Source organism: Lissotriton helveticus, chromosome 7 (assembly GCF_964261635.1).
Source record: "Lissotriton helveticus chromosome 7, aLisHel1.1, whole genome shotgun sequence".
Classification (NCBI taxonomy): Eukaryota; Metazoa; Chordata; class Amphibia; order Caudata; family Salamandridae; genus Lissotriton; species Lissotriton helveticus.
The window spans coordinates 1,866,291,237-1,866,315,503 of NC_136068.1; the positions used below are offsets into that span (position 1 = coordinate 1,866,291,237).

The following is a 24,267-nucleotide window of genomic DNA, read 5'->3' on the forward strand; positions in this document are numbered from 1 at the left end:
AGCTAGAGTATGACAGCATGAAGCAATGACATGGATGACTTGGGAAGTTATGTTAAGTTTGATGTTAATGACGATCCTGAGGTTCTTGGCAGAGCTCGTGCCCCAGGGTGAAGTTCTCTTGCAAACGATCACAGTTGTTCTTTTGCTGGTGTTCAGCTAGTCTTCATTCAATGGCTGATTTCATTCATGTAGGCATTGAACTTGATCGAAGTACCAGGTGTCTTGTTCATAAGGGAGCGAATGAGTTGCATGTCATTAGCGTAGGAGCGGACATTGATGTAGTGAGAGTGGAAGATTCTGGCTAGGGAAACCAGGCATGCATTTAAAAGGGTTGCAGTACTACACACTTGAGCCATGAGCATCAGATGTGCACAGTGCCAGGGTGACTAACAGGGTCCTTTCATTTAGGAAGAAGTAGATATATCGGAGAGTGTGTCCTTGGATTCTGATGTTGTGCTGGGGTTGGATGAAGGTGGGGGGGAGACAATTTCATAAGCTGCAGGGAGGTCCAGTAGAATCAGGGTCGCCACATCTCCTTTTGCCAGAGTCATGCAGACATCATACGTGGTAGCAATGAGGACAGTTTCCATGATAATGGTTGGGTCTAACAGAAGCCCACATTTTTGTGTCTATCTGGGGTGGGCAATAGACCTTGGCATGCCTTGAAATGACCACCCTTAAAATCGGGATATACCTCAATTATTTTCAAGTCTTTTTTGATCAATGATATTTAGGGCATTGTCAATTCAAATATTATGTTCTATTTTTGTATTTGCTGATTATTTTCTCCATGCAGGTACATGCATATGTTTACCATCTTCATTCTCCCCCTTTGATCTAACTAAGCCTGGGCGGAGTTCGCAGAGTTTTGCTACGGAAACTCCGCAAAGTTACAAAAAAACTCAGTGAAGCTCCCCAAGAAGCAGCCTGTAGTGAAAACTGCTGTTTGTGCTGGTCCTCCTACTGATTGGTAGAAATTCTAACCCAAGTGGAAGCTTGTGCTCACAAACCTACGGTTCGCAAGTGGGGAAAAAACTCTGCTGCACTATGCAAAGCTGATTTTTACGCACTCCGTGAGCTCAGCGGAGTAGTGAGTGCAGAAAACTGCAAACTCCGTGAATGGAGCAGTTTACTGCCCAGGCCTAACTAACCAGTGGCCTTAAGCATGCCCCATAAGTCAGCATTTCTATCTATAGAACTATGACTGGTACTTTACTTTGAGTGATGTTTTTGTGCTTGGTAATTCAACCAAAATAACAAATGTGTTTGTGAATTGGGTCCTACATTGTTGTTTTTGATTTCTGGAGGGCATTTTTAAAATCTTTATTTTTCAGGGTATATATAAAAGGGTTACACAATGGAGTAATCACAGTATATAATAAAGACAATAGTTTGTTTTCCTTCATGGAAAATGTTGATGTTGGTCGTATGTATGCAGAACTCAGAGACCCATAGAATAGAGTAACAACAGTAAGGTGGGAGGAGCAAGTGGAGAAGGCCTTCCACCTCCCCTGTATTGATTGTATTTTAAGGATGGCAATGAGGATGTTGGCATAAGATACCACCACTAATAAAAAGGGCAACACGACTACAAACGAACCAAAGATGTAGCTTGCTGTTTCTATCGATCTTGTGCTGCTACAAGAAAGTGTCATGAGGGCTGTCACATCACAGAAGAAGTGGTTGATTATGTGAGAAGAACAGAAGGAGAGACGTGACAGTAGCACAGTATGGAGTATTGGGTCAGCAAAGCCAACTACCCAGGTTGCCACTGCCAGACGAATGCAGACATCTTTGCTCATGATGTTCATATAACGTAAGGGTTTGCAGACAGCCACGTACCGATCATAAGCCATGATTGCTAAGAGAATGAGTTCTGTAGCTATAATAACTTGAAAGAAATAGATCTGCAGCAGGCATTCTGTGAGGGAAAATGCATTTTTTTTCTGAAAGAAAGATGCCAGCAACTTTGGTGAAATAATTGTTGTGCAGTTGATGTCAAGGAGTGACAAATTTGTGAGGAAGAAGTACATAGGGGTGTGCAAATGTATATTTAAATAAACAATTGCCATGATAAGAAGATTTCCAATTAAAGTTATCAGATAAACTACCAGCAAAGTAGCAAAAAAGAAAGCTTGCAGCTGTGGCATACCCACAAAACCCACAATGACAAACTTGTTTGCTTCAGTTTCATTTTCTCCTTCCATTTGTCTGGGCATAGCGTCACTCATGCAGGGATCTTAGGACCTTCTGAAATTAAAGAGACACAAAAATGTTAGTTAAGTCAAAAACCATTAAATACTGAACACAAAAACACACTCATAAGACATCCTTTAATTGTACATTCCTGATTAGACTGATAATTTATATTTCTGACATGGATATTTATCATTTATATTTAATATATTCAAAATAACATTCGAGGAAAAGTTTGGTGAATTCCTTTTTTAGGTTCGGCCTAGAGACAGATTCAGCTGTTCCACCAGCCTTATGTTTTTCAAAACTTAAAAATGAAAATACACACATGCACTATCTAAATGAATAAATATATATATATATAAATATATATATATATATATATATATATATATATATATATATATATATATATAAAAAATGTAAATGTCGGAATTTGTAAAGCGCACAGCTACCTCCACCGGAGGTGTCCCGGCGCTGTCCGTATACCACTTAGGAACCCTTCCTGGCTTTCCTGGGAAATGTCCACTCCTGGGCACCCCCCAGGTGCAGCCAGGCATCCCAGCGCTTTTGGGGCCGTTGTGGAGACTAAGCAAGCTATTGCCCAGAGTTGCAGCGTGGGACCCGTGATCAGAACATGTACTGAGGCGAGAATATCCAGTCAGGGGAATTAATGAGCCGGAGACCTGCCGAGGCAGGAATCGAACCCTGGTCCCTGGCCAGAGCTCTGCATCAAGGTCTGCCTGCTCTAACCATTGAGCCACACTTCTCCACAATATATATATATATATATATATTCACTGAAAAAACTCATAGGTTTCACAAACGTTATAGTTAGGAATTAGCATTTAAAAAACCTTTGAAATTCACTAAAACAAACATAGGTTTCACAATCGTTATAGTTAGGAATTAGCATTTAAAAAACCTTCACAATTCACTGAAAAAACCATAGGTTTCACACTCGTTATAGTTAGGAATTAGCATTTAAAAAACCTTTGCAATTCACTGAAAAAACCATAGGTTTCACACCAGTTATAGTTAGCTGAACATTTTACTCATACAAAACCATTGAAATTCCCACGTTATAGTTAGTTGGACTCACTATAACTCGCGCGCCTGCAATCCACTGCTGATGATGTCACATTACATCATTCATGACATGGTCAGTGACATCACTGATGACATCTCAAATGATATCACTGATGACATCACTGATGACATCTCAAATGACATCACTGATGACATCATCCAGTGTCTGTGTGTTTCTGTAAAGTTTAAATATGTTTTACATATTGAAGAATTAGTGGATGTATAGGTGTCTGGATGAAGGATTTAGAAGATGCGTGACTGACTGTATGAGTGAGTGATTAAATGTGTCTTACTGAATGCATGGGTTAGTGACTAAACTGTCTGAATGTGTGCATCAGCATGTCTGTTGTTGTGTAAGCTGCTGCATGTGTTGATCAGTAGCTATATGGGTTATTGATTGGTTGCCCAAGTATGTGTATGTGAGGGTGAGTGTGTGTGTGGGTGGCTGGGAGGTGTGTGACTCTGTGCATATATGTGTGAGCAGTTGATTCACTTGGTATATGGGTTCAAGAGTGCATGTGGAAAGAGCTGTATGGGTTGTTGACTGTGTGCATGGGTGTGTTGGTGAGTGAATGGCTATCTCAGTGCTCCATGTCCAAGTAAGTACATATGTAAAACACAGTGCATGTGAGAGTTGGCATATATAAATGACTATACATGAGAGCCTGTGATTGCGTAAGTGACTGTATGGATCAATGTGTACTTGTATCAGTGATTGCAAAAGAGAGTAAGTATGTGTTAGTATATGTTTGAATAAGTAAGGTTTAGTGTGTATAACTGTGTAGTTGAGGAAATGGGAGTGTGATTGATTCTTTGCATAACTGACTAGGTGTGTGAGTAACTCTGTGGATGAGTGTCAGCATATGAGTGTCTGTATAGGTGTATGAGTGGATATGATAGTGTTCTATTGATGAGTGACTGTATGTATGAGTGATTTTATGGGTGAATGAGTGGATGTGTGTGTAGACCTAGAAATCAGTGAGTGCGTATGTAGTTACTGGTATTGGTGTGTCAATAATTTCAGGAATGGTAGTTTGTATTTAACACTGGGTGTATCAAAGGTTAGAATAGAGTGTGAGGAGGTGCATCGTATTATCACATGGATGATGTCATCAGTGATGTCATTTGAGATGTCATCAGTGATGTCATCAGTGATGTCACTGACCATGTCATGAATGATGTAATATGTGACATCTTCAGCAGTGGATTGCGGGCGCGTGAGTTATAGTGAGTCCAACTAACGATAACGTGGGAATTTCAATGGTTTTGTATGAGTAAAATGTTCTGCTAACTATAACTGGTGTGAAACCTAAGGTTTTTTCAGTGAATTTCAAAGGTTTTTTAAATGCTAATTCCTAACTATAACGAGTGTGAAACCTATGGTTTTTTCAGTGAATTTCAAAGGTTTTTTTAAATGCTAATTCCTAACTATAACGATTGTGAAACCTATGTTTTTTTAGTGAATTTCAAAGGTTTAAATTGGCCAATCAAACTTGGTACTGAAGTTAACTACTACAAAGTAGTTAACTTCAGTACCAAGTTTGATTGGCCAATCTTTGCTTTCATTACAGCTTGGGTTAAGATCACTGCTTTTAGATTTTAATGTGGGACCACCTGGATGTTGCAAAGATAGTTTTAGAGGACGCAGTGTAGCAGCTGATGGGTTGACTATGACAAACTTGTACCTGGTGTACTGAAGGCTTTGACTTTTCCTGAAGATTTTCTTCTTCACATTCGAATATAACACAGCCTGATTCTTTACCCCATTCTGAAATGTTGAGACTTCTGTTACATTTTGTTATCCTGGACCAGAACATAGCTTGCTTTGTTCATTCATCATAAATACTTATACAGGACAGTATCACTTATTTTGCCATTTGACCTGTCAACCTCAGGCACGATGTACACTTTTGTCTCCATGATCAATAGAACAAATTTGTATCACTTCATAAAACATTCACAAGAACTCCCAAAGTTTGACACTTCCAGTCTTTGGGAGCAGTTCTTTGCTTTACAACCACCTTTGGGATGATGACAAGCATGTCTGCTTTCAAAATCACCTTCACATGTTCAATGTGGGCCATGCCGCTGTAGATGTTTTGGTCCTGCCTTGCTTCCTGCTATAACTGGATTGGTTGCAGTGTTGGTAATACTTGTTTGGGTGAATCCTGCATTCAAACTTGCTAAGTAGATTCGGAAAGGGTTGTTCATAATTAGTTATCCCTTTTCCTGTTTTTTCCATCACCACTATTTTATTAAGCAGGCTTCAAGTTAGGCTACCATCTGAACATAATTTGGTAAGAATAGACTATTAGGTCGAACAATAATTACTAATGGTCTTCATCAAAACTTTTGCTGTCATCATAAGGCAAAGGGACACCATCCTTCTGACTTGCACATTCATGAGACTCATTTAAGGGTGAGTCAGTCTTAAGATGTGAAGGAAATTGTGTGTTACTCCTTGAGGGACTGAGTTGTTGGTGAAGTATAGCTGTCTCAAAGGTTCAGAGTAGATAGGGTAAGATCAAATGTTTTGCTTGGAATCTCCTTTTCTACCTTGCTTGTTCACTTACCATTGCCCTGATTTATTCATTGCAATTGTGCTGGGATTCAGGTTTACCCCATTGTTAGTATTTACCTCTGAGCTGCATATATTTTCAGTCCCTTTAAAAGCTTCCCTCTGCTAATGCTGAAGATGCATGTTCTCCTCTCATTGTGTTCATCAGTACATCTAAAAGTGTAATCCTCATGATCGAAGACCAACGCTATGTCCCTGTCTGCAAAAACTGGTATCCCAATACTTCTACTTTTGATTATATTTTTGCCCAGTGTATGTATTTTTGGTGTTTGGTACGTTTTGGACTATTGCATTGTCGAAGGTACCAAGGCAGGCATGATGTAACTATCTTGAAAAGACATGGGGATATACTCTATGTCCATGTCTTACCTTTTTTTAAACTAATTAATTTGTCAACATATCCCAGATGTGGATGTGCGTCCTTATCAGAGTCCCCTTTTGAATGTTTGGGTATCACTGAATCTCATTCCTAACAAGCTCCAACTATCCTCTGGTGAATATTTGGGCAAAGGGTTCATTGGAGGTTGAACATGTTGTTTTAGAAAGTTATGCTCTGGTAAGCAGTTTGCTACAGGTGGAAATGTTTATCGTTTGCATTGCCTCTCAACAAAAAAAAAAACATCGAATTTGTACACAAAGTTAGAAAATATCAAAATAGCATATCTAAACAGACCAATGGAGCAATGCCAGGTACATCAAGAGATGTCTAGCTTGCCACCACATCCACCAGCTCAACACTTCTCACAACATCACAATTCCACACAAAAGGGAAACTACAAAGTGACATATTCACCTGTTCCTCCAACACTGCGCTATACCAAATCATGTATATAAAATGCTTATGTAGGGGCTCTTTTATGTGAGAAATCAGCTAAGAACCATATAAAGAAAATAAGTTCAATTGGCAGAGCCTAAAGGTGCCATGTTCAGATAATGAAAGTGGTGTTAGTGAGCACAATTCAGAACTCAACCACAGAATGCAAGATCTAAATACTGCAGTACTCAAAGGTGTGTACAAACAGAAAGAAACAGGAAGGCATCAATATAAATGCATGCAATTCTTCAGTACACTGAGAAGTAGTTTGATCAGGCGCTTAATCTTAATGAATTGCTTTCCCAGCTGGAAAACGTTAATTCCTTTCTCTCCAACTAAAATCAATGTGGCCTGAGCGACCTTTCTTCTCTGTAGGCCCAATTATGAGTTCCACTGTAATGATGGGGTGCAAACTTTACATCCATAAAACCATATCATGCATACACATCTCACCGGTATTATACATTTATGAGTTTATCCCCATGGAATACGGAATACCAGTGGGAACTATTGTGATGTGTCTATGTTGCATTTTGGGTCGTTTCCTGTTGCCTGTGGTAGACCTAAACAAGGGGTAAAGACTAGAGCTAGAAACAGGTAATTGGATTCAATTGAAGTACAATATATCAGACTACTTTTTCACATCAAAAGACATACATTTAAGTGCATTAACAAAAATATATATTCATGACCATGAGTAAGTATTATTTCCACAAATAACTTTTTTTATTTCAATTGCTGAAAGGGAATGTACATTTTTTTGTATATACATAAAAAGGTATCAACAACACATTTTTTTTTTTTTAGACATTTGTTAATTTCTCAAATCATTGTTCATCCATATATACAATAAACTCATTGGTCAGTGAAGGACATCTAGATAGACAGATTCACCTGTCAGGAGGACCTTTAAATATGACAACATTTAAATGAAAAAACAAATAATAATTAGATTCTCAAACAATTTGAGAGCTGGCGGTAGATGAGAGTACTACGCGCATTTCGACTTGTATTTATGTCTTCTTTAGGTAGACTGTCTCAGTTTTCTCTACAACACAATAGACATGGTGTAAGCTCACAAGTGCACTGAGATGCCTGAAAGTGGAGACTTCTTCATATTATAAGAGCAGTTCATGCTTCTTTTAGATAAATGTTCAGTGCAGATTCTTCAGGGGGAACACTCGTATCTAAATATTCTATTAAAAAACCAAGTGATCTTAAAAACGCACAATGCTGCTCATGCAGTGTGCTGAGTACATACCACCATCACCGTGATTACTCAATATAAATACCTTATAGCCCAATGGAATGTAGAGAATAAGGAACCTACCAAGAGAACACCTAACAAGGTCACATTTAGAAAGCACATATAACTATTACTCCCAAGTGGTTTGCACATGTATAGTGAAGCATGTTCAAAATATATACAGAGATATTCTCTGCGTGTTCTATCTATTTAGATTGTCAATCCTCTGAGAATTAAACTGATGACTCACAAAAGCCAATAAAAGGAGGTCCTTGTAATGCTGCAGCCAAATAGGTACACACCATAACTTTATTGAGAATAAACAAGAACCCATCAACCTAGGAAATGTGTTTAAATATATAATTTATCGTTCCATTTAACTGCAGGACTACGCATAACAGACCTAATGCCAGGACCACAAAAATCCATCTTAGACTCTAGAAAAGCAGCGCCCCATATACGTAAAAGGTATATATTTTTAACATGCTTCACTATGCATGTTCTAAACAACTTGCATGAACAGTAACTCTTCTTTCAGAGACATCAAGGCTTTACTGTGACCCAGTCCTACAAAGGGATATGTATACTAAACCCCATCCTATGACATTTGTCAGGAAGGTTTGCAATGCAGTCGCTCTTCTTACTTCATCTGTCAGAACTCTCAATATAAAATCCCTTGTTATTGCATTTGTCAGTGTCTTCACAATGTAATGCCTCTGCCTAGGCTATTTGGCAAAGGATGTTACAATGAAAAAGAAAAATCAAACTGTAAGCCACTTTGTATGTGTTCGGCAAGCAGTTCCATAGAGGCCTAATGCATCACATGCTTTTCATAATAAATCAATTGGACCTACAAACTTGATGATTACCTTAGCACAATACCATACCCAGGTATACTATTCTGAGCATAATATGTGCACTACAAGCACTCTTTTTCAATGGGAGCACACAACTTCTGCTCAATAAAAATGAGTGGGGAGGAAAGTCAACACGTGGGAGGAGCAAAATCCCCTCTCTATGCTGTGCTCTTAACACTCTTTTTCCTGTTAATCACATAAGGTAAAGCGAAAGCTGAGCCTTCAAGCTTGAACTACTGAACTCTGGCAGAATCAATCTGCTTGCAAGACATCATTACATTGACAATAGTGATGCTGTACTGGAATTCAGATAACAACACCCATTTTGAAGGATAATTTAGAGAAATTCACACACCATACAAACAAAACCCAAATAAGATATAGAGACCAACTTTAGTTTGCCCCCATACAATAACCTCCTGTGTAAACCACTGATGCAGCAGATACACCTGCTGGCTATAGGATGTCTGCCCTTTCATGCTACACTTAGGCCAAAATATAGTCTATTGTACTCTCCCTGAACAGACACCTGCCACCATTATGACAGTTATTTGGGGCTACATATGCTTATGTTTACAATGGCTCCCACTGGAGTCCAGAATAAAATTTAAAATGTCATTTATACCACACAAATCAATATAATACAATCAATTCAACTAAATGAAAAGATCTCAAATGCACTCTGGAGAATACAGAATATTTAGAATCAGATAGATCCTGTCACTAAAGCCTTGGAAATTCAAATCAAGGCAACCACAACAGAGAACATTCACAGGAGTGGCAAAGATTTTTGGAGCTTTTCGATTATTCAACTAAGAAACAGAATTATCCAGATTTGCTTAAGCTGACTTTCTAAAATATCCACTCTGGGACTTAAGACAAGCTGGAGTCAACATGTTCCCCTTTTTTTGAAACTCACAGGAAGAGTTTGTGATAGCCTTGCCCAGTATAAAAAACAATAGGACTTAGTCTGCATTCTTCCGTCAAGGAAGGGAATGGGCCAATCTACTGAAAAATGGACATGCGCTGCTACTTTCAGAACAGAATATATTTGTATCTAGTAAGTCGATGGAAGAAAACTATCAAATCTTCTGTGATCAAATAAACTATACTCTGGGTCAGATTATTCCAGTTAAAAGGCTAAAGAACTGAAAGAAACCGTCAGCCCCCTGGTACAGTGAAGAACTGAAACTGATGCGAAAAAAATGCAAACAGGCTGAAAGAAAAGGGAAAAAGTTCTACGGTGAATCAGATAAAAAAGCGCTGAAACTACTACAGGCCTTATATAAGGAAGCGATTGCCAGGTCAAAAGCCAAATATAATGCCAAAACCATCTTGCAGGCACCTAACAGTACCAGAACTCTCTTTACCATAATGAAGGACCTATCTAATCGTGCATGTGCGAGCAATAAGGTTAGAGCGATACAGAAGCTTTGTGATGATATCGCTGTCTACTTTGATCAATGAAATTATTGATAGTCTCAATTCAAATAATACAACTATCTCGGATGCGGAAAAAGATTTATCTACAACAGTAGTGATGGAGCAACAGGAAGAGGCAATTGATGGTGATCAAGCAGCAGTGTTGAAGTATTTTCAAATTCCCACTGGGGAAATATTTATTAAACTAGCCCTGAGTGTGTCCTCTGGTTCCTCTTCCGCATAGGATATGGAAAGAATTTAATTCAGAAATGTTCCCGCAGTTTTGGCAGATCTGCTGCCAATCACTGGAAAAAGGAACTGTTCCAGAAGGTTGGAAGCAGGCAATAGTGACTCCATTACTTAGGAAACCCTCACTTGACCCTCATTGTCCATCAAGTTTTAGGCCTATCACCCTGCTGCCTTAACCGGTAAAAATCTTGGAGCGAGCAGTACTTGATAACCTAAGAATGAAGGCTAACAATGGCGATTCAACCGTATTAGTATTATTGGATATGTCGGCCGCAATTGAATCATAGTATTTTGTTAAAGAGACTCGAGAACATTGGAGTGAAAGGAATGGCACTGAAATGGCTTTGTTCGTATTTGACGGGCAGGCAACAGGCGGTGACAATTCCACCTTTTACATCCCCAAAGACTCTTGTACACCACGGTGTACCACATGGATCAGCAATAAGCCCAATTCTATTAAACATTTATCTGCATCCTCTTATCCCTATTATTAAGTACTTTGACGTTGATATAGTCAACTATGCAGATGACATGTAATTGGTCTTTTTTCTAGAAGGAAACTGGGCAGTTTCTCTAGATAAGTTCCAGGAGTGCATGCAAAACACCACAAAATGTCTCAGAAATAACTCCCTACAATTTAACAGAGATGGTATACTGCTCTACGACTACAATTGCTCACCCCTTCCCTTCTGAATTAAGACTCACCCCTATAGATAAACCGCTCCCTCCAGTTTGAGTCACCAGTTAATAAAACAGTTGGCACCTGTTTCTCCCTGATAAGAGCCTTACGACAGATCAATCCACTGCTGCCTGCTACTACCAGATCAGAAGTAGTGAGGAGTGTAATATTTAGCAGGTTGGATTATTGCAACTCATTATACCTGGGAGCACCTAACTCAGGGTTACTGAAGTTGCAAATGATTCAGTCTATAGCAGCTAAATTGGCTTTAAATAGGAAGCATAGATCTTCAACTTCTCTAGCTCTGAAGGACCTTTATTGGTTGCCAATCTGTCAGATAATACAATTAAAATCCCTCTGTATTGGGTTTAGAGCAGTACATGGATTGGGTCAGAAATCCTTGCATAAAACATTTGCTTGGTATGTACCCGGTCATCAAGCACAAATTTGGTGATTACTACGAGATATAAGAAGACTAGTACGGGTGGCAGAGCTTTTTGGCGTAGCAGCCTCACAACTCTGGAATGATCTCCCCTTAAATATTAGACAAATTCAGACTTTGCTCCCATTCAGGAAGAGTTTGAAGACTTGGCTATTCCAGAGGGAAGAATAATACGAGTTATTCATTATCTGTGGGCAGGTCGTTTAAATGTACACTGACAACAGGATAAATCTCAGCGCCAGGATACCCGTGGGGTGACAGTACTTACTTTACAATTTCAATTTACATTACATTACATTACATTGGTCAATATTCAGAGATGCCTGCTAGGCATGACCATACCGGTGTGCCTCTATTGAAGGCACTGACATTTGCAGAGCAGGTGCCATGTTTGTTGCAAAGTTTTTCATTTTGAAGTAACAAACTAACAAGCAAAAAAAACATACAATGTCCCTGATGCACAGGAAGAATTCTCACTGTGCTTGGCTGTCTTTATGCACTTCTCCTGCAAGGCATCATCTGTCATCGTAGGCCCAGGAAGGAAAAATGAGTGATAGTTGCTGTGTTTTACATAGGGTAGGACAATGAACAATTTGATATGCCTGACATGCTTGCCCTGTGGTGGATGGGTGAGGAGTTCAAACGTTTACCAAACTCTGAGGTTCAGACTGAGTTTCATTGAACAGCTCACGCTCATTCTGAGGCCATTCTTTCCAGAAAACTCTTCTTCAGAGTTCAAAATATTCAGTTAATTTGTGAGTGGAAAAGCTTGAACCCTTTCATCAAGAGAGGAGAATTTCTGGGACACTGACTGAGCATCAAATTTAGATTGAGATTTTCAGCCTACATGCACACTGAGAGGGCAATTTTTGCATCGGGGATCCATCACTTTTATGGCACAGCCGCAATGCAAAATCCTTGTTGTCATTTACTATGCCATGCAACGTCACCTTCATTGGATTTCAGTGGTTTAGTCAATCTGCAGTAACATAAGGCAGCTCAAAGATCATCCTTGTGTTACTTTGTGATGGGGAGGCTTTACATGGGTGGAGCATGGGAGTTCCAAACATCTACCCATGTTATTGGTCAGATCCAGATTTGCAAAGACTTGTAAAGCAGGGAATGCATCAAAAAGCTATAACTCCCTGAAGAAGGTATAATGAGGAAAAATATCTTTCTTATTCCTCATAACCTCTTATTATGTGTGCTGGTTTGTGCAGCTCAAATAAACAGAACAAAACACCTGTAAGGATTGTTTTGTGCAGGAAAGTGTCCCTTCTTGCATAAAAACAATCCTAAACTATAATGCATGCACTCTTGCACTATGGTGCAAGGGTGCCTGCATTGGAGCTAGGTAGCCACAAGTGTGCCACCGCAGAACATCATATCTTAGTAGATGTGGTGCTTTTCAGCACTCTTCCATTCACGCAACGCTGTACAGCGACTTGTCTTAATTCACTGCATTGTGTGAATTGCAGAAAAATATGCTCAAGTGAGTTATGATCAGTAACGAGGTTGTGACATTTCAACATTAACAGTGACAAACTTAACTAAACAAAAGAACATATTCTCACCCTGAAAATGGGATCATTTGGTCCAAACAGTGTGGTCTAGAACACAGAATCAGGGTGTACCATTTTGTGGACTAGCTTAGCTGGGCATCTGCCATTTTGTGAGTGTTAGGTGTGAGGTGTTGCACAAAAAGCGATGGGAAGAATCCTTTTATAAAGCTCTGGCAGTTGATATAGGAAATGTTCTTGCCCATGGTTTTTGCCCACTGTGCCACTCTAGACAGAGGCCCATCTTGTGCAAATCAGTACTGACCCTATCTCCATAGAATTGTCCATCCTGTACTGCCAGGTGAGGTTCCCTCCAGAAGGGAACAGAAGTAACCACAAACGGGAAGGAAACACAGCAATACATAGGTACCCTAAAGTCCTGCAGCTGAAGTAACAGGAACATACAGTGTAGACTGAAGTGATGAGTTGTAGTAGACCTCCCGCTACTAAAGTAAGACACATTGTCTTGGTAAAATAAAAATACATTGTTCATTGCAAGAACCTATACCATGTAATGGCAGCTAAGAAAAATGTACAGCTCTGCCAGAAGCTATCACCAAAATTGCCACCACTTACAGTGGCGTCTCACAATGTACAGAGACCAGGGCTGCAGAGTTTCATGATCAAGCATCTAACGCCAATCAAACAAGGACTGGAGAATGCACAACTATTTTGGGCATAAGATTCACTACATTCAATTAATATAAATTAATATAAATAACTGCTAAACATTATTTCTGAGATTTAAAAGACTTTTAAAAATCTAAAATTCAATTACATTTCTTAAAAGTGAAAATTACAGGACAAAGTCGATGATGCAGATCAGAATGATGACAAGTCGATTTGAATGCCACACTGCTACTCAAAACATTGTGTGTGGTAAATCAAACAAACTTTCCCCCCAGGGAAGTGGCGCCTTTCCGCTAAGATGGAGGAGCATTGCCCGACTGCTTTTTCAGCAGTGCATAAAAGAAAATTAAAATTATAATAACGGGACGTTATTATCATTTTATTATTCTATGCGGGCATTTGGAATCGGGGTGGGGTTGGGTTCTGTGTTGCCAGGGCAGAGTGCACATGACGGTTTGGCCAGCTCTTTGAGCTGCACAGCCTTGTCAGGAACATGCCCAGCCTCCCAGACACTGCTTGAGCGGCCAAACAGGCCCCTCAGACCAATCACAACTCTGCTTATGCGGCCTCGCGATTGGCTGGGAGAGTCCGGACGCCTGGGTTCTGGCTGCAGCAAATCTGAAGAGGATGGAGGCGATGCATGCAGCGGCACGGCGGAGAAGGTAAGCGTATTTTTTCAATCCATTCCCCCCCACCCTACCACCCCTGTTCCGAGGCAGCCGCCACTGCTTATGGGTACATTTCATCTAAAGTCTTAATTTGATCTTTCTGTAGAAGGAAGAGATGATTCCCTGGTTGAGCAAACAATATGTCAAGCCAGGCCCCATTTTTCACATTGACACTGGAGCACAAACAGTGTTCCTAATTCATTTTTAGATACACATCTTAACCGGTGCTCAATCAGTGTGGTGCATCGTTTTCCCTGTAAGACTTTAGGTATATCCATAAGGCACATTTTTGCTGCGCCACTTCCTACATATTTTGAAAAAATTATGTGAACTGAATCTGCTTTAAATTGTGCACTAGTTAAATTCCTCACAAAAGACATGATTCCATTTCTAGTCAGGACACTAGAATGGTCAACACATCCGCTAAGATTACAGTGAAAGAATTTAACGTAGGAAGTCTGACCTTTACCTGGATGCAAAGCACCCCGCTGAAGCACATATGAAATATTTTAGGATTCGGCTACTCACCTTTGTGAAGATGGTTCAAGTTGTTAGTGGGCAGGTACAAGATTACACCGCCTGCTCACAAAATAAAAAATGTGGCTGAACACGAAAAATTCAAAACCCCATTTGAGATACAGTAAAACCGGGTGCAAAGTAGACGGCTTGTCCAAGTGAAGGTGACTGATGTGAGCTCCAGAAGAGGAGAAGGAATAAATATTACTTTGTACATAGAGTCGGACAATAAAATAAGTCTAGCGATAATCATCACCTTAGGACAAGTACAAGCAGAGACTCCTTTCTCTTTAAGTCCCCTCTTCCACCTGCTCTGGTACATTACGGCAAGCGGTATTTAACTGTTCTGGGATTCAAAACCTGTCAGAAGAAAATCAATAACATGTATTTGTTAATTATAGTTTTAACCATTGTTCCCCCAAGGCATAATGGTTCATTAGTTGAACAACCTGTCTCAAAGGTAGATATGGCAAGGTTTTATCACCAGTAAATAAAAATTACCTGTTGATTACCAGTAGGTTTTTGGACACACAGTTCTGATTTTCTCCAGCTAAATTCGGCACTGTTTCTCAATTCTCTTTTGCCTCAGCAACAAATCCATGTTCATGGTGTGGCATGCTAATTTAACTCAAATTTAACAAACTTGAGCTTCGAAATGTCTGTATCCAGTGACAAAAGTATGCAGATCTTATCTCTGGAAGTTTAGATATTTTTCTTGGCCCAAAGCTTCCACAGCAGAAAACAGTAAAGGCCACATTGCAGCCAAATTGTGATTATAATTTCTGCTGGAGCATCACATTTGCATCATTCATCTAAACCTGGTAATCTGTTTGGGGGGGGGCGTAAGACCCAGAAGAGTTGAAATACCTGTTGGGGTCATTCTAGACAACAGTTTTCTGCAGATATATGTCCCAATCCCAGGTGCTAGCTCAAAATACTGGGACAATTCTCCACCCCGGAAAAGCGGCACTCAATGGTTACTAATGTGGAATTGACACACTTAATAGCACTGGAATCTGGAACCAGTTTTAAAAGCAATGCTTTTTTAATCAATAATAGCATAGCAATGCTTAATATTAAACAGTAATATAGTTATCAACATCACATGTGTGTTTCTGTCTTGCTTTACACCTTTAGGCCACATAAAATGCAGTCATAGGACCGGCCACTAGAGGTCCCCATACTTCGAGGCGGTAGACAGGGGCATAGCTGGAAATATATTTTTCAGGAGTCTGGCCCTTAGCTATGATTAAAGATTAAAGATGTGAACTATATGTGCATTGTCTCCCAAATACTGGCTTTACTTATACATAATAGCTCCGGAATATCATTGTACAACAACATCGAGGACAGAGTTTCCAAAGGTAAGTGCACATCGAGAAGAATAGATTTATTATGCATAACTTCTTATTTACATAACTTGAAGATATATATTGTGTAGGTGCATATGTGTGGAACAAAGTATAGAAAAGCAATACTTACCTGTCAATATTTCGGATTGGATCTTCTGTCCATGATATTCTGTGCGATCCATGTTCTGTTTTTTATATTCAGGTTCACACTATGTGATTCTACGTGAAGGAATATGTTATATTTTTTAACATACATAATAGAGCACAATCAATCTGATGTTCACATTCCAATTTTAAATCCTAGCAATTAAATGGTATTTTAAGCAAAAGTGGGTAGAACTTGTGGAGTTTCACTCCATGGAATTCTGGAGAGTTACATGAAAACTCTGCAAGATTCCACAGAGAGTTCTTTCCAAAGGACGGAATTAGGCTTGTCGCACTGCTCGAGCTGATTTTTAGTACCTGTAAACCTGTTCCATGTTGAGAAATCAGCATGAAATGCACCACTCGGTATGCCAGAGAGTACTGCTTCTCAGGTTGGTTTTTATGCTGATCGAGTAGCAGCACTCTCGTTGCGAATGGTCGCAAAGTCTCTCGCCGGTGCATATAAATTGTGCTTGGGGATGCAAATTCTTTTACTTGTTTTCATGCAGGTTGGCAGAGTTTGACTTGAACTCCACATAACATGTGCAAACCAGAGTGGCCAAAACTCAATCGGCAGAGTAGAATTTATTGCCCACAGGATAGTGTAAAATTGTAGAGTAGGCTTGCTTACAACTTGACATTGCCGGAGCAATGTCAGTACCTGTACTTGTGCTGGGGGGGACTCCGCCCCAGCACAATAGGCTAATCAAAGCACTATGCCATATTGCAATCTGGGTGGTTTCCTGATTGGACATTGCTTCTGAATGGCTGGGAGATTTGTTAGTGACAACCACCTATGTCAGAGGAATTGGAAAGGTCTTGGAAGTTTCTGGGTGAAGAACAACATGATCTAGAGGCCTCTAAAAGTTTTGCAATCTCTTCACACAGGTTATTTTTTGATACACTATATGTGACAAGCAAGATGGAGTTAAGCTAATGTCCATTGAATTATTGGCTTCTCTGCTGTGATAGTGAAGTAGTGTTGGTACCACCTTGCATATCAGCTCCTCACACACAATGCTGTGGTGTCCCACAGAGTCCATCATACCCACTCTATTATTCTACATCCACCTAACCCGTTTACTAAACCTGATTAAATCATGAAATGTCACTTGTTACAAATATGTTGATGACATAATTTTTTTTTTAAATAGATGGTCTGGAAGACATTCACAATTAAAAAATTGTTGACTGCCTTTAGGCCATAAACACATGGATGATAAATAACCATCTAAAGCTAAATACCGCAAAGACAGAGCTTATGACCTGTGGACAGTAGCACAAAAACCGGCCTACCGCCAACAGATTCAGAAAACTAGGGATAATCATGCGTTCAGAACTATATTTTATACCACTTGCTAACAACATAAAACAGAGTGCCTTGTACACAATATAAATACTAAGGGGCCTATTATGATGGTGGGCGGATCGCCACCGCCCGGCCGTATGGCGATCTGCCCGCCATCACAACTACATTTACCCCCGCCATATTACCATGGAGGGGGGAACTGCGACGGCCGAAAAGTCTGTCCACCGATTTTCCGCCGGTCGGCAATCGTCACGATTGCCGGCCGGCAGGCACCCCCATCCATATTAGGATGGTTGCGGTGGGTATGCCTTTCCATGGAAAGACATGGGGAAATAACTATGGGGACCCGTTGCGGGCCTCGGAGGGGTGGGGGGCCAATGGTTTCAAAGAATCTAGGAGTCTATGGACCTCAGAAGACTGTAAAAAAACTAGGCTATTTCCAAGATTACTAAACCACCACACATCCCAGGGAATAGAGCCTGAAAAGACTGTTGGATCCTCCAGCTCAAGCCTTAGTTTACAATCTACAGATTGGAAACAACCCTCTCATCAAACTGCTTTTGATAAACAGGTACGTTAAGGGGGCTGACCTGTCCTTCGCTGAGGAATTATTTAGTTATGCAAGTTCATACATATCATTTGTGGCCCACACTTATACTAACACCATAACACTCAGCAGTCGACATTGAACTGTAACTTACTCCTCAAATGTTTCATTAAGGCAAATAAGTTACGGGGGTTGTCCATCACCAGTTCTGTACAGTCATTAAACCAGCCATCACTAAATGAACAGCACATGGGTTAACTGAAGAGATCTGTCACACACTGCAAGTCAATCGAAGGCTGATAATTTAGTTCAAAAGTTAGGGCTCCAAACATCAATACACAATGGACGCTTCTTTACATCTCACAATGGCTTTCAGTTATGAGATGATAGTAACAATGCACATCCCACCAGATCTCTTCACTTCTCTCTCCCTTCAACAATGACAGCTCTGGCCCAGAACTAAATACTAGGCGGTCAGAATTACTAAGATTTTGCTTCAGTATTACATCACTTTTGTGCCGCAGCTCCAACACAAAATCATTTTCGCATTTACTAACCCATGCAAAGCTGCTTTATGTGGCCTAGTAAATACAAAGTAAAACAAGGCACATGTGATCCTTTTCAACTCCTAGGTTTGATGTCAAGATCTTGATACCAATAAAATGATGACAGAAAAACAAAGGTGTGATCTAATTGTGACCGAGGTATGCATCGATCAAAAAGGTTGGTGTAATCTTGAACAGCCATGAGGCCTTTTGAACTTGAAGTGTGTAAATTGATCAAAAATATTGTACCCCTTATATCAGGTCTATGGATAGGCCTGGGACCTTTAGGAATGTTCCGAAAATAAAACTATTGCAAAGCAGAAAAACATCTTCAAGTCCTTTCCATCAGTTTAAGTGGTTACATAGTTAGGCTTCAGGTTGGCTGAAACATAAATGAAATCCTCCCCCCGCCGCCCGCAATTCCTGTCCCTATCCACTGATTCCTCTCTTCAGCTCTCAACAATATTTTGAGGGGCTGGTTGCTCAAAGCTACATATAAAATACAACAAATATCAGGGATTCAATAGAAACAGTTCTTTGTAGACTACATACAACCCTTTATAACAATATGAAATTACATAACAAAATTATCTAATGTGCTGGAATAAGCAGGATATTAGGCTAAGATTAAAATGTCAAAATAGTGGCTAAATTGATTTGTATTTAGGTAGCACCTATTGCCCCAAACAAGGCATTGAAGCACTTTACGATTTTCAGAGGAGACGTTGTGATCTTGTAAATGAATTGTGATCAGCATGCAAAAAAATAAATAAAGATTAAGGCAAACCTGCACATGGCAGAGTAAGTTCGGCGCAGAGAGACAAGGCATGCAGACAGTGGAAAGGAAGAAGAGGGCATTGGTAAAAACAAGGAGCGGCAACAGCAAGACATTTTGAGTAAAGGTCCATTTTTTCTGCAATATTTTAGGGCTATAGAACAGTAAGCAACTTGTTTTAGGTCATGAAAGTCGAAGGAATAAAAATGATGCCTTTCTGTATGTATCCAGTCTGACTATTTTATTGTTTGATTAGTTAAAATCTTACACTATTTTAAAAGTACAATAATTCATATTATAGCAATACAGTTAGTGATAAAAATCTAACTTTAGGATAAACAACATAAATTAAATACGTTAATCAAAATCATCCATATTATACAGCGACAGTAATGCAAACCTCGTAATACAGATTAATTATTCATTAATAACCTATGTTAACTTTCCGATCAGTTTTATGGATCTGATTTCATTCTTGTCATTAATGTAAACTTTGCAAAGGCAAAGTTCAAAGCTATGTCATTCGATTGTAGACTTCTTATAAGTGCTTGTCTACAGGTCCGTATTCTGTAGGTGTTAAAATGCCACTTAAGTGCAGATTTTCTTTCTTCCTTCAAATTTGGCCATATGCAAAGCAAATGGATACAATTCTCTTCTCCCATTTTATGTAAACGCAAGGCTTTGGTTCCATTGTTCAGAGCAATGGCATTACATGACTAGATCTAGGGTAAAGGCCAAACCGTACTTTAAAAAAAATGTTTTTTAGCCTCAAAGACCAAGGCGTTTCTAAAAATGAGTGAACATTCATTAATGTATACCCCTACATTAGTGACCATGCATGTGTTCTTTTTGCAAGAGTGTCTTCTAATATTAGATGTTTTAACCAATTCTATAGTTATAGGCATGTCCCAGATCTCATAATCTGAATATTCGTCCAAGGCATCTTGTAAATATTTCCAAAATTGAGATTTCCAATTTGTTTGCATTTCCTGCCACAACCAATAGGACATTTGATTGGATTTATCAGTTTTTATTCTTTTCCACACTTTTATGAATTGGCCTTTCCTTGCACTTAGCTGATTGCCTAGCCCAAATTCTAATCTAATTTAGTCAGGCGATGTATTGTGTGGAAGGTGAAAAAGTGATTTGGAGGATTTTGTCCCAGCATTATTAATTGTTATAGAGTCTTTCCCGCACAGAGCTTCACTGCAATATGTTAGCGTTGGTAAAAATGTTGCCGATATTACTTTATCCAGTCACATTTAGTGCACTACAATGACAGAGGTCAAATATTAGACTATGACCTCACAAATTGCTGCTGTTTTAAACACGAAGTTTTGTGCTTACAAATTTGCAGTTAGGGAAAGAAAAGTAAAGTGAATTATGAGACAATCTTGCTGAGTTTTAGGTGTGTGAAAAGAAAGCCTGTGGGATGTCATTTTTATGTTGCACACAAATGTACATACCTGTAAAAGAACAGTACACACAATTAAGAAAAGCAAAAGTGAAGCATATTTTGGGGAAATTCTGAAGTGTGATATAAAGAAAGATTTGAATAGGCTCAAAGCAAACCAAGACGCTTTATTTGGTGGCTCACAAATGATAAATGATTTCTGAAATCCATCTCCACACATTATCATTTGAGTGCACATAGTGTTGTTATCAGTGTAATTGTATATTTGTACAACTTTAGTGGCCTCCAGGTGCATGCAGACATCCCCCAGGTTTAACTACCTTCACAATCTCACAAGCACTATTGCAAATTGGAAAACAATTCAAAGTCTGTTTATTCAGGGAGTCCGTCTCTGAACTAGAAATCCCAAATATTGATTTTGGATTTTTTCTTTTTCATACAAAATTTCTACCCTACAGGCGTTGTGCCAAATTCCCTCAAATTATATTAAAATAAAGTGTGCACTAGTCTAATTGCCTAATTATTATACCACGTCATTAACTCCCGCAATTAAAATAATACAATTATAATATGACGTCACAATCCGCTTCATGCCTTCGGCCTGAAAACAATTGAACGGAACATCGAATATATGTGGGCATGCTGACGTGCACATTTAAGTTTAAATCGTCAAGTGAATTGAACACAAATGCAAACACTTCCCTAAAGCATGCATTGGGCCAGATTAGAGAAAAGTTACAGTGGTGCAAAAATGATAAGAACCATTTCAAATTGTTTTGCTATATCTGTAACATGGAATGGAACAAACACATTTTGCCCCATTTCCTATTAAATAAAGATTTTTTGCTACAGAGGAAACGTGACACATTTTTAAACATACACAGCATACATTTTGCTTAAATACGATTTTACATGTAACAGAAGGAGATTTTAACAAAGAAATCTTGCAGTTGTATTTATTTATATATTTGTTTTATTATTTTTTTTTGTTTAAGAGATTTTTATTAGGAGTTTGCAAATACAATACATAAGCCATAAGAAAAATAAGTATTAAACTTGATATTATAAAACATGAGGCATATGACATATGAAAAATATACCTTAAAAGGAAGAAGGAGAAAAGATTGGGGAGATAGATAAAGAGAAAGAAACAGAAATAAGGAAAAGAAAAAAAAAGGGAAAGAAAATAGAGGGAGAAAAAGAGAAAGCAAATTTATGTATAAGGGGGATATTTGCATAAAAGGAGGAAACAGAATTAACATGGGGAAGATTTGGAAGAGAGGTAGGTAGTAAAGGGGAGCCAGAAGAGCCTAAAAAAACATGTATTAGCGATAAAGGGGTGGTATAGCTAAACATTGGCATGCAAATATTCCAAACAGAATTCCAAAAGGATAAAACAGAAGGACAATCGTATTACTGATGTTTGAGCGTTCCTGTTTCTTTGGAACATGACCAACAGAGAGGGGAAGATGATGGTGAACATTTATAAATATGAACAGGAGTAATACGAGCTCTAAGCTATATAAAAAAAAAGATTGAGTAATGCGGGCAGCAGCAGAAACCTTAAACAATTTGGACCATAATTTATCCCAAGATATAACAGAGAGAGAAATGGACAAATCAGTTTCCCAAGCAATCTCAACAGTTGACTTAGAACGAACCATAACAGTTGACAACAGTAATGTATATACATGTGCAGCTTTGGGTAGGTGAGTCGAAAACAAAAGATATAAAGGAGTAGAGGGAATAAAAGGTGGTGAGGTAGAGGGCATTGAAAATGTACACAAATTAGATTGTATAGCAGTAGTAATGATGGTATATTCATGGAGACATGTGGTAGGTAAGTGATGGTTTGCAGTTCATTGAAAGGAATAATAGAATTATTGGAAAGAAATTGATGAACGAACAAAATATCCTTTTCCTTCCAATATTTGTAGTAAAAGGATTTGCCTTTGTATTTTAGAAATTTGTTATACCACACAATAGAGGACAAAAAGCTCTGAAGAGGGGTAAAATCCTTGGAAAACGTATTATAAAGTAGTGTTTGGGAGTATTTCAAAACAGGGTGCTCAGTCAAAAATGAGCAATTTGACATAAAAACAATTTGAGGAAAGGAGAAATCCTTTAATAGCGAACGTTCGAAAAGAACCCATCTGGGAACTGGATTTTCCCAAAACTTGTATGCTAAATAAAAGGATTGTTTAATCAAAAAAGCAGAATGGTAATTTTTAAAAAGAGGGAAACGTACACCCCCTTCATTTTTAGGACGAATATGTTTAGTGAGAGAAATACGAGGGTGCTTATTATTCCACAGAAATGTAGTACAAATGGAATTTATGCGGGAGAAATAAACATTAGGAATTTTAATAGGGAGCATAGAAACAATATATAGTCCATGGGGAGTAATCATCATTTTGATAGTATCTAATCTACCCCACCAGGAAAGATATTAGGGAGACCAAAGTTGGAGTAGCGATTTTCTACAAAAGGGCAGTAAAGGTAAATTTAGGCGTGTCAGCTAGGGATGTAGAAAACCAAATGCCAAGGTATTTAATTTTGGAGGGACACCACGTAAAGTCAGTAGAATTAAACATATATTGATAACAAATAGCATTTAAGGGTAAAACCTCCGTTTTAGATACGTTCCGTTTATAACCCGAAATGGAAGTGTATAATCGAACTTCATCTAAAAAAGAAGGTAAAGATGCAACTGGGATAGCCATATAAATCAGTATTTCATCTGCATATGCAGATATTTTAGTCTCCACAGAGGAGAGTGTAAAGCCAGCAATCTGAGAAATAATTCTAATGCGTTCTAGAAAAGGTTCGAGGCAGAGGATAAATAATAAAAGGGAGAGAGGACAACCTTGTCTTGTACCTCTGTACAGTGAAAAGAACCTTGAAAACTGGTTATTAACAAGAATACTGGCTCCGGGGTAGGAATATAAAAGTTTGACAAAGGAAATAAAGGAGGGACCAAAACCAAACCTAATTTATGTCTGAAACATAAATTGCCAATTCATTCGATCAAAAGCTTTCTCAGCGTCTAAAGATAGGGCTGCAGGAGGGTCTTTGAATTTTTTGCCCTGTGAAATGATATTAGAGAACATACGAGCATTGTCAGAGGCCAATCTACCTTTTACAACTCCAACTTGGTACGTTTTAATCAAAAGTGGAATGATAAAGGGGGCGTGGCCAACTGCCGAGCATGGCGGCTGCTTAACGAGGGAGCTCCG

General features: G+C 38.9%; 1 protein-coding gene across 1 annotated transcript; it reads right to left on the reverse strand.

Moving 5' to 3' along the window:
* Window positions 1-1,280: 1,280 nt before the first annotated feature.
* LOC144769793 (olfactory receptor 5V1-like) lies at window positions 1,281-2,219 on the reverse strand. The gene has a single exon (XM_078653977.1). The coding sequence runs from the start codon at window positions 2,217-2,219 to the stop codon at window positions 1,281-1,283; it is 939 nt and encodes a 312-aa protein (XP_078510103.1).
* Window positions 2,220-24,267: the final 22,048 nt, after the last annotated feature.